This window comes from Bombina bombina, chromosome 2, assembly GCF_027579735.1.
Source record: "Bombina bombina isolate aBomBom1 chromosome 2, aBomBom1.pri, whole genome shotgun sequence".
Classification (NCBI taxonomy): domain Eukaryota; kingdom Metazoa; phylum Chordata; class Amphibia; order Anura; family Bombinatoridae; genus Bombina; species Bombina bombina.
Window position 1 is genome coordinate 141,145,663 of NC_069500.1, and position 12,508 is coordinate 141,158,170.

The following is a 12,508-nucleotide window of genomic DNA, read 5'->3' on the forward strand; positions in this document are numbered from 1 at the left end:
TTTTCCAATGCATGCAAACAGGAGCGATAAACCCGATATCGCTAGTGTGCAACAGTTAGTGCCCCACTCGTAATCAAGGCTGTTATAAGTGCTAGCAGAAGAAAACACTTTACCTGGAAATACACCCAGTTCTTTGTTCACTAGTAGATTAATAACCATGGTTCTTGCAGTGATACTAAAAATTTGTCTTGGTGCAAAATTTAAGCCATCTGTAACCTGGAAGTTAAATCCTCCAGACGTTGCTCCTGAAAGAGTATAATAATGTTATAACATATAATAAAAATTCTGTATTTTTCTAATAATTAGATTTAATTTCTATTTGAACTATAAAACATTATAATTGTGCGCAAGAGCAGTAGAAAAAAAATATGGTTAAACTAAGTTTTATTTTTTGGCACAAAATCATTTTACATGGCACAGCATGTGTTTGCACTCACACATAGTTAAACAAGTGTCAATGGGAATGAAAAGTATATGGAAGACGGGCTACATTTTCTTTAAAGCACAGATTTTTCTCTCTATCAATATCAACCTCCTATTTTTAGGGATATAATAAATGTTACATTTTAAGAGTGTGGAAGCAGCTATTCTTTCTGATTTACACTGATACTGTAAATCAGTTTTCTATAAGTTGACTACTAGATTTGGCACATTTGCAGTAATGTCAAGAGTATTATCTTTTCTTTCGTAAGGTGGTAAGAGTCCACAAGTTCATTACTTCTGGGATTTAGCTCCTAGCCACTAGGTGGAGGCAAAGATTCCCAAAACTCCAAGAGTATTCTATCCCTCCCACCTCGCTGATAAGTCAGTTTGATCTTTGCCTCCCCAGAGGTGTGTGAAAAATTAGGTGTTCCAGGTTCTTTGTAGAGGGATCCTCAGACCAATTTAAGACCCAGTTTTTCCCCTTACAGAGCTGCTACAGAAAGAAGGGATAATGCAGTATAGGGTAGTGATACAATTACTTACAATGTTGGAGTTAGTCACAAGCCTAACACAGGAGTTGCAGGGACAGGTCCTCTAGCCTCCTCCTGTTAGGAAATAGATTTTCCATTCATCCTCTTTTATGTTCAAACTGGAACACCTACGCATTTTAATAAATTGAAATTTGTGTACGTTAGGAGTACAAGATCCTAAACCAGCTGAGGAAAAATCTGTTAAACAATTGGATTTGATTTTCAAGCATACTCCTAAGGCGCCTGAGGTTTTCCTGTTCCTGACATCATTACTGAAATAATCACCAAAGAATGGACCAAATCTGGTAAAGTGACAAACACTCCCACTTTCTACAAATGTGCTATGAATATTGATCACACTATTCCTAAAACTGAAATTTGTGTACGTTAGGAGTACAAGATCCTAAACCAGCTGAGGAAAAATCTGTTAATTGGATTTGATTTTCAAGCATACTCCTAAAGGCGCCTGAGGTTTTCCTGTTCCTGACATCATTACTGAAATAATCACCAAAGAATGGACCAAATCTGGTAAAGTGACAAACACTCCCACTTTCTACAAAAGTGCTATGAATATTGATCACACTATTACTAAAATCCATAAATTCTAATCAAACCTCCGGGTAGGCCTATCATCTCTACAACAGACTCCCTGTTACAGAATATTGCATAATATATTGATTTCTTTTTGTAACTGGTGGTCCAAAAATTATTGGGCACTAAATACTTGCTACCATCCCTGATGTACAAATTAGTGAGGGAGATATTCTTATTTCATTAGCTGTAAATAACCTATATACCCCTATCAGGATGGCTTGTCAGCTGTTGAACGGTTTGTTACTCACTCTGAGCATTACAATCACCCACCAACACAATTTTTATTACAGCTGGTGGAATTGTGTCTCGCACACTTTTTATTTGCAGAAATCTAGCACAGCAATGGAGTCTAATATGGCCCCATCATATGCGAACCTATATATGGCTTTTTTTGACAACAAATTTATTTGGTCATAGAAACATACTTCTATCCTTTTTTACACTAGATATATAGATGACATCTTTATGATCTGGCAAGGAGATATTCACTCCTTTTCAGGTTGATTTTATGCTTTAAACTCCACACCTAAACCAGTTAGGTTTAAAATGGCATACCACTTGCAGGAGATCACTTTTTTGGATTTAAAAAAAGGATGATGGAGGATAACTTTTTGAGCACTACCCTTTTCTCAAAACCAACTGACCATAATCCTCCTTCTACAATTAAGGGTATAACTAAGCCTCAATTTATCAGAACATTGAGAAACAATTCAAATAATAAAGGTGGGGGTCTTCCAGTTACAGAACATAAAATCCCAATTTCTTCAGCGGGGATATCATGCACTTACATTGTACTATAATATCCAACAATTGAATGGCATTACTCATAACAATTTACTTGGTTCCTCTAGTAAAACCACAATAATGGACAGCATAATTATGACGGCCACCTTTGTTTTGAATACATACAAAACTGGACAGAAATTACAAGAGCTTTGGCATTTGCTTTCCAGTGATCCAAATCTCCATTTTTCCAATATGCCATCACCCATGATTGGTTATATGCGAGCAGCGAATCTTAGGGATTTGTTGGTACAGACAGATTCTGTCAATTGTTATTGTAAGTAAGCAATTGTGCTTAGGAAGAAAGCTTGCCAAAAGTGTTTGGAGTGTACAACTTGCAATAGTCAAATTGCTACAAAGACATTTTACCATCCACACCGTAATAAGAAATATACCTTTAATCATCTTGTGACATGTAAGACAACTTATAGTTTAAATCATAATTTGCTCATGTTCTCTGTATTATGAGGGCTAATCCAATGGCACTCTCCGTGAGCACATGACAAACCATTGTAGTATTCGACAAGCCCTAAAGACTGAGAACTCAACCGGTAGCTTGTCATTTTGCACAATCTGGACTCTAGGTTTCTTCAATGAAGACATTGATCATACACCAAAATTATCGAGGGGAGGCGAAAGGGATAAGCGTTTTCTACAATGGGAGGACCAATGGATTTTCATACTGGAAACTATTATACCAAAGGGTCTCAATCTTATCATTTATTTGAAAGGCTTTGACTGAGCATATGCCGATGTTCTTATATGTGTTATGTTAGTCTTTTATTTCTTACCCTTGTTTAAGTCCCTTAATGGTTCAGTGGGAAGGGGAACTTGTAAGGATTTACCTAATCACTTTATCATTTTGGGGTGTTATAGTGGAGACTCATAAGGTCCTCATTTTTAATTCCCCCTGGGACTTTTAAACTACCACAACAAAAAGGCATAATCTAAGTACTAACATCTTTTGGTTAGAACAGGCAAATTGAATCAAAAGTTGTCTGTATCTGTTTATTTATCTGTGTTACAATATATTTGGTATTATTATTTAGTTTTGTCTCAGATAAAATCCTTTTTTCTATTATTTTTTGTACATACACTTTTAGATTAATTTCATTCGGTGTATGTATCTAGTATATTTATAAGTTTCATCTGTTCTTTTCTCTAAAGTGTAAGTTCATCAGTGTGATTAATTTGACTCCTATTACAATTGTTAGGATCTCGATTATAATATACAAGGATGTTTATTTCCATAGTATTAATGTGAATTGGAAAAATGTTTTTTTCATAAATGTACTGCATTTATGTGCTTTTCAGGTTTAAGATTTATGTATATTTAATATTTAAGAGGACAGCAACGGACCCATCTTTTTCACAGACCTAAACTAATAAGGCAAGAAACCTACATATTCAGTTATTATGCCAAAGCTACAAAAGTTGTTTATTTCCAATAGGCAGCAACTGTTAGATACAGTTAGATTTGTATCCAAACTGTAAAAAAACTAGCTAAAAAAAAATCAGCTTCACAACTACACCATGTTTCAAGAGATCTAGAACTCTATTTATATGAATCAGATCCAATAACTCACTTTTGACCAGTGCCATGAATAAGCTGTTCCTTTATCCTTAAACATGAGTGATTGTAAGATCATTTTAAACGTACTTTGTTCTCTTGGAATGCTTTGTTGAAAAGCATATGTACATATAACCAGCAAAAATGCATTTCTAGGAGCTAGCTGGTGATTGGTGGTTATGCACATGTGTCTTTTGTCATTGGCTCAGATGTTTTCAACTAGGTCCCAAGTAGAGCACTGCTGCTCCTTTGAAGGGGTTAAACACATAATTAAATGCAAGCAATAGTGCTACAATAAAATCCTCTGATATATTAGTGCATTTTATTTTTGCACTATTATATCCCTTTAACATTAGAATCTAAATCTACTGAGTACACAGTGGACATATAAATCTTTAAACTGTAATAATTGCATAATTTGTGTGTTGTTAATATACTCTAAATGGGAAAAATAAGACTTTATTGTTGTGTTGCTTTTTCGTTTTACCAAGATCACTATTAAAATGATGTTAAAACCGTATATTGATACTTTTTTTGGGAGCTAGCTGCTGATTGGTGGTTGCACATATATGCCAACTGTCATTGGCTCACCCAATGTGTTCATCTAGCTCCCAGAACTACATTGCTTCTCCTTTGACAATGGGTAATAAGAGAATGAAGCAAATTTGATAATAAAAGTAGTTTGAAAAGTTGTTTAAAACCGTATGTTCTTTCTGAATCAGGTACGTTTAAACAAGGCACAGTCCAATGAGTAAAATGAACAAACTGCTCTAGCAATGTAGGACATTTATTTTTAAAATGAATGTATTTTAATACTTATTTTACTTGATACGAGAGACAAACCATAATAAATAAATGATGACAACAAATAATTTTGTTAATTGATTGCTCATAGTTCTACCAGCGCTATAAATCATTTAGAAATCAGCTGCTTACCACTGTGTACAAATACCACTTGACCCTCATTTATATGCTCCTGAGTGAAATTGAGGATAATTCTATTTGGAGAAGACTTGAGTGATAGGTGACCATTGCTAGGTGGTGTAATGGAGTAGAGAAGATCTGCTGGGGATGAATCCTGGTCTTCAGCAGATAGATCATCAGAGGTAACTACAGTTATGGACCCCACCCATACCTAAAACACACAGGAAAAGTACTATATATTAGAATTGTGGTGTTATGTTTTAATTTATGTAAAGCAAAGCAATTAAAAAAGCAAAAACATAAATTATGCTTACCTGATTATTTTCTTTTCTTCTGACAGGAATCTACAGTTGCATTCATTACTTTTGGGAATTCAGAACCTGGCCACCAGGAGGAGGCAAAGACACCCCAGCCAAAGGCTTCAAATACCTCCCCCACTTCCCTCATCCCCCAGTCATTCTGCCAAGGGAACAAAGGAACAGTAGGAGAAATATCAGGGTTAGGGATGCACCGAAATGAAAATTCTGGACCGAAACCGATACCGAAAATTCAGGATGATCCTGGCCGAAAACCGAAACGAAACCGAAATAGTTTTTTCCTTTTTTAACTACAGTGTGTGTGTGTAGCTGAGAGAGCTTGTAGGCGGGAAAGCTCCAACAAATGGACATGGTCACTTGTACAGTAGGGCGTGATCTGCAGTGAAACTGGAGCTCTATAAGGGAGAGCGTGGTTATAGCCAGACAACAATACGAGGTGGACATGTGTTTTGTTTTTGGGTGTAGTTATCCGTGCGATGAGCGTGGCTGCACCTGATCGTCTCTCATGGTATCCCCGCCTAGTTCCTGGTTCGGGTCTCACACTGACCCGTCAGATTATATGTCCGGAGCCCCAAATGGAGTCTGCCTGTCACCTATCACCAGGACCACTGGACTTAGCTACAACCTTACGTGCAAGGTGGTTATAGAAAGTTACTGTGCTTTTTTGTATACACTGTCTGGTGGGTGCTAATTTGTACCAACTGTGTGCGAGCTTGGGGCTTATAAAGTGTGCACGCATATCTGCCTCAGGCAAATAGAAAGTCTACGCACAAGAGGTTGATGTATGAGCACTGTATATAAGGCTTAAAGATATTCACTGTGTGTGCTTAGGGCTGTGTCTGATAATATCAAGTGTTTATAAACATATTACTTATCCTCCTTTGATATTTGTATTCACTATTCAGAACTTTGGTTTCCTTCTCTGCTGGTTTCAAATATCATCATGTAATGGTACTTATGTGTGTGCTCTGTGTACCATGCCAGTGCTGTGCTGCTCACCTTATGCTAAGGATAGACATGTAACTCAATAGAACAGGGGAGGGCTGTACATTTTTAGCCATTTTGGTCCTCTTTGGGCCGAAATTGGAATTGCACATTTTCGGCGGCCCAAATTTTGGTGCATCGCTAGTATTATTCTTTATTTAGTTCTGTGTAACAGAATCAGATTTAACCGTTTTTGTTTTGTTACCAATTATCAAAATAAAGTATAGTCCTAGAAAACTATTATTATATGCAAAATAGTAAGTCAAGTAATGAACTCAAACAGCAGCTCTAGGCTGGCATCAAATTTAAAATATGCTACACAATAATTTTGCTGAAAATAAAAGGCAAAAAACACGAAAACCGAAATAACAAAAAATGCTATTTTCGTCCGAAACTTTCTGTGGCCAAAATTTCGGTGCATCCCTAATCAGGGTGATTTTAAAAAAGGTGCCAGAAGAACAAAAATGTACTGCTGCCCTATAGATAAAGCGCGGGCGGGAGCTGTGGACTCCTGTCAGAAGAAAAGAAAATGATCAGGTAAGCATAATTTATGTAATTTATGAAGTCCAAAGCTGCATTCATTACTTTTGGGAAAACAATACCCAAGCTAGAGGAAACTGAATGCAAACAAAGGGTGGGTACAAAAGAGGCGGCTCCTTCGAAAGGCACCACAGCCTGAAATTACTCGACATCCTAAAAAAAACTATAATGACAAGGGAAAAACCGGAGCCCGGGTAACCACTCATCAGTTACACAACCTGCAAACCGTGCTAGAGACCACTCAGACCCAGAGTCCGCTGAGCATAAGGCCTCCGAGGAGTCAGCCCTGCGGCACGCAACTCCCACAATTCCAAAACCGAAAAACTTCTATCAACCCCCTAGAGGGACAGTAGAGGAATCCAGGAGATCCGAAGGACCATCCAAAACAGACTCAAATAAAAAACTGGTCAAAATCTCTATCTACCCCCGAGAGGGAGAATAGAGGCCCCATGAGACATCTAAAAGACCAATCAACTTAGAGCAACCTGAGATTGCTGCAGGACCACTGTCCAGGGAAACAAACTCCCTTGGAGGACAAGGACCAGAAGATAAGTCCGTAGTCAGGAGAAAACGCCACTAAAATACCCTCAATTCCTGACACAGCACCATATCAACTATGGTGTTTCAGGAACCTGCGAGTTCCCCCTTGTAACCTAGACAAGACCCGTCAGGTTAAGCATAGACATGCAGAGACAGGAAAACCATCCCCACAGCTTATAAAGAGCTCTCCAAGAGGGCACAGAGCCACCTGTGAGCAAAACTCGCGATAACCCATCCACAGGCAACAAAGCCATCTTAAGCCATCTTAAGCCATCGTGTGACTCATCCCACTGAAAAGTGCTGAAAAATCTCGACAACAGCTCCCAACTAGAAAATTCCAGAATCCAAGGAGCGATCCATCCCAGCAACAGCCGCCTTCGGTAGAGAGATGGGCACTCAGAGTCCCCCCAACAAAGGGGAGGACAGATTCATAAAAGTAAACGGTCCATGCTGCAAGAGCAGACTGATCCCCGACCTTCCTTCCAGGATAACGGTCCCAGTCCCAAGGCTAGTGAAAGACCTTTTGCAGACAAGAGTCTCAGACCTTCGGAAGAAAAAAAGAAAGATGGATCTATGAGACATCAAAGCCCCAGAGTAGAACTCTGACCGCTACTAAAAAATTAGCATGCTACCCTGAACTCATGCTTGGGTCCAAGGAACCCCTACACTGCAGCCTTCCATAAGAAGGAACACTCCTCCAGGGAAGAAAGTACTCTGACCCACAGCATTCCGATACCAGTAATCATTCCGAGATACTAAGAACGCAAGAGATGGAAAAAACCCTACAAGGCGAGAAAAACAAGGATCCCTGGGCCCTTTACAGATACTGAGGTAACTCCAACCCAAGGAGAACACGTAAAATTCCTCTAGGTGAGAAGAAGATTAATCAATGGAAAACACCCTACTAGAGGTCAACCCTTCGGCAAATGTCAGCCAAGTTGAATAGCAACTGGAGCCTACCAGGAAGCCTAAGATGTCCCAGCAGACAAGTAGGGACCCGTCAGAAAACCTCAAACTGAAGCCTCAGGTTAATATTAATCTCTCATAAGAGACAGAAAACCCCCGCTCCCTCCAAAGGGAAACTCGGGAGACCAAACCCTGAGCTTAAGCAGAACCGTCCATACCCTTTCCAGGCAAGAGAACGGAACCGATCCGAAGATCTGAAGCCCCTGAGGAACCTATAAGCTGCCTCCTATGGTTAGAAATGCACCCATACAGAGCCTTCCGCCATATAAAGTCCTTAGATGTACAACACCCAGCAATATCCACAAACCCAAGAGTCTGAAAAGAACTCCCGACCAGTTTAGGAATGGGCCACCAGTACCCTTGGATCTCAAGGTAATCCATGTAGACAGGCCTAACAACCTGACCCCACGCTGGAAAGGCTAAATAGTCAGTTTCCTAACCCCAGACAGGCGAAAAGACTGTAACTGACCCCAGACCTCCTACCCTCAAGCCTGAAGGGCTAGATCTGCAATAAGATCGACGGGTAGCACCCGAGAGTCAAAGACCATAGTATGACAAGGGGTAGTTTTTATCTTGAACAGACTACAGTCTTCAGAGATCCCTGCAGGATTGATCTCCCGACATCCTTGAATGGAATAACAATGGGAGCCTTGCAGCTCCTGGTAGAACGACAGGGAGACCCCTGCACTCCACGCACTAGGGAAAACGAAACACTGAGAAAAAGAAGGACACGTACACTCTTCCATAAAAAATGACCCTACCTAAGACGGGAGGGAAGGAAACCTCGCCACCGCAAAAGGAATGCGACTAGGCTACAAGAGTCTTCATCCAGAGATGCAGCAAGTGAAGATGGAAACATCCACTATTCAGATACTAAACCTCCAGAAATCAATCACATTTCCAGACTTCCAAATGAATGGAAAAACATGGTTCCGAGTCCCCAGGGAACCTAGAAACGTCTGAAATAGTCGGTCACGCATCTCAGCAATATTGCCAGCAAAAACCAACTTATATCAGAGCACAAAAACCCTCCTACCAGAAGCTTTGGATCTACGCCCCAGGCCCCAAACTTCGTTGTAGGATCTGAGTCCGGAGTCCATAACACTAGGCCTTATTTTTATTCTTTTTTTCTAAACCCGATAGGCTAATCAGCACCACGAGGGTGACATGAACCCAAGAAACAGTAGAAAGTGCCCGACCAGTACCTGCGTGGTACAAAAGCACTTCAGAATCTGTCTAAGGTCCAAGAAAAATCAACTGGAGGCTCGATAATATGAACTAGAAAACATATCCTCGGACTTAACCAAAGTGCGCAACTTCCGAGGAAGTGCCCATGCGACCACAAAATTGCAAGTATCGGTTCCAGAGAAAGAACGTTCTCAAAAGGAAAGTTATATCAGCCGTCAGCTTTATACAAATAAATCAAATACATTCTATCCGGATCTAAAATAAATGTAAGGCAGCACCCGCGGGTGAACGCCCAAGGGAGAAGAAGAGTACGCCCAACCGGACCAGCCAAACAGAAGGCCCCCTTCACCCAAGCTCAGAACTGGAACCGATACAGAAAATAAAGAAAAAGGAAGACGATAAGGAGATTAGCTTCATCCCCAAAACGTTTATCCAGGTTGCCATCCGGTATCTAAGGCCTCGAATCCCTCGGCCCACTAGGACTGGGATCCTCTAGCAACGCAAAAACATGTCTTAGTAGTTCACGAAGATGTGCCAACCTATAACTGAAGGCAAAATTATCCCTTGCCGGATCAACAAACGACTCCGGCCCCAAGGTTGGGGCCCCTGAAGCCTCAGAGACCCCCCACATTTTTAAGATACTGTCTGTGTTATGTCAACCAGGGCCCGCTGGGCAGGAGATTGCCCGATTCAGTTCAGAGGCCGAACTGAATCGGGCAATCCCCCACCTAGCTGGCCCTGGTTGACATAACACGGACATTATCTTAAAAATATTTCACTTGGGAGATACAAATGAGCCAAGGCCGCAGATATGGCCATGCGGAACCGTGCTGTAACCTCGGGAGGAAACAGGCCACCTTCCGGAGAAGGAGTAAAAACCAAAGGGACACCTGCTTGCGTAGCAAAGGGAGTTTCTGGGACATGCGCCCCGCAGGACCTAGCATCCTTGGGGGACGGATGGCTCAACGCACTCCGAGGACCCTGAATCGGGAGAAGACAGTACTCTGGAAGGGCAATCGCAACATAACTGATGGGCATGGATAACCTGGGCCATTTTATATTCCTCACAAGACACATTCTCCGCATCTGAGACAGTCGTGTCTAAAAAGTCAGAATCCGCCATCATGGGATTACAAAAATGACAAACAGTAACTGACACCTTCTTTTTACACCCCCAATGGCTGGGGCACTCACCACCTCCTGTGAACCAGACAACCCACGAGCAGACTCTCTCTGTCGCCACACGGTCAGCATACGGAAGTGAAAAACAACGTAACTGCACCCGGTCATGAGGTGCACCGTGCAAGTCATAAAATAGCGTGCAAATCTAAAGATTGCGCCAAATTATGATAAGGCCGTTAATGTTCAGAAAAGCCATGAGCCTAAAGTATTACTACACCTCAGCAGATAGAACCACATAACAAACATGATTAAAGTCCCCCCTGCTCAATAACCCCCCTTAGGGTATATTAACCTCTTAAGGACATATGACGGAATTTTTCCGTCATAAAACAATTGAGCAAACTGAAAGCTGTGTCCTTAAAGGGTTAACCGATGATTCCTTATTTTTAAGATAAAAGGAGTCCCATTGGGACCCTACCATTACGTTAACATCACATTCACATAATGAAGTAAAAAGAAACGATCTTATCGGAATCTACGCCGTGGAACAGGAGCATGGCCCTTCAAGTGTGACAGAGAGTAGCCTCGCTTCTGACATGGACATGGAGCGAAACGCCATACCAAAGCTTTAGGACACGGATGAAGGGAGGGACAAGACAGGGACCTTAAACGGAAGGCACCACTGCTTGTAGAACCTTTCTCCCAAAAATAGCCTCCGAAGAAGCAAAAGTATTGAATTTGTAAAATTTTGAAAAAGTATGAAGCAAAGACCAAGTCACCGTTTTACAAATCTGTTCAACAGAAGCCTCATTTTTAAAAGCCCATGTGGAAGCCACTGCTCTAGTAGAATGAGCAGTAATTCTTTCAGCAGTCTTATAAGTCAAACGGATGATGCTTTTCAGCCAAAAGGAAAGAGAGGTAGCCGTAGCCTTTTGACCTCTCCGTTTACCAGATTAAACAACAAACAATGAAGATGTTTGACGGAAATCTTTAGTTGCTTGTAAGTAGAACTTTAAAGCACGAACCACATCAAGATTGTGCAACAGACGTTCCTTCTTTGAGGAAGGATTAGGACACAGTGAAGGAACAACAATCTCCTGATTGATATTCCTATTAGAAACAACCTTAGGAAGAAACCCAGGTTTGGTACGCAAAACCACCTTATCTGCATGGAAAACAAGGTAAGGTGAATCACACTGTAAAGCAGATAACTCAGAAACTCTTCGAGCCGAAGAGATAGCTACTAAAAACAAAACTTTCCAAGATAGAAGCTTAACATCTATGGAATGCATAGGTTCAAACGGAACCCCTTGAAGAACTTTAAGAACTAAGTTTAGGCTCCATGGTGGAGCAACAGGTTTAAATACAGGCTTGATCCTGACCAAGGCATGACTAAATGCTTGAACGTCTGGGACATCTGCCAGACGTTTGTGTAAAAGAATAGACAAAGCAGATATTTGTCCTTTTAACAAACTAGCTGATAATCCCTTCTCCAATCCTTCTTGGAGAAAAGACAATATTCTAGGAATCCTAATCTTACTCCATGAGTAACCCTTGGATTCACACCAATAAAAATATTTGCGCCAAATCTTATGATAAATCTTCCTGGTGACAGGCTTTCTAGCTTGAATCAGGGTATCAATGACCGACTCATATAAACCACGCTTTGATAGAATCGGGCGTTCAATCTCCAAGCAGTCAGACGCAGAGAAATTAGATTTGGATGCGTGAATGGACCTTGGATTAGAAGGTCCTGCCTCATTGGCAGAGACCACGGTGGAACTGATGACATGTCCACTAGGTCTGCATACCAAGTCCTGGGTGGCCACGCAGGTGCAATCAGAATCACCGAAGCCCTCTCCTGCTTGATTCTGGCAACCAGACGTGGAAGGAGAGGAAACGGTGGAAATACATAGGCCAGATTGAAGGACCAGGGTACTGCTAGAGCATCTATCAGTAACGCCTGGGGATCCCGGGACCTGGACCCGTAATGAGGAAGTTTGGCATTCTGTCAGGACGCCATCAGA

General features: G+C 41.1%; 1 protein-coding gene across 1 annotated transcript in view; it reads right to left on the bottom strand.

Annotated features, from left to right (window-relative positions):
- The window catches only part of LOC128648546 (chondroitin sulfate proteoglycan 4), a 108,788-nt gene that overhangs the window by 11,719 nt on the left and 84,561 nt on the right, over positions 1-12,508 (bottom strand). Inside the window, exons 6-7 of the mRNA XM_053701276.1 lie at positions 4,837-5,035; positions 114-245 (exon numbers count right to left, since the gene is read on the bottom strand). Coding sequence (XP_053557251.1) covers positions 114-245; positions 4,837-5,035 — 331 coding nt within the window. The remainder of the gene's footprint in view (positions 1-113; positions 246-4,836; positions 5,036-12,508) is intronic.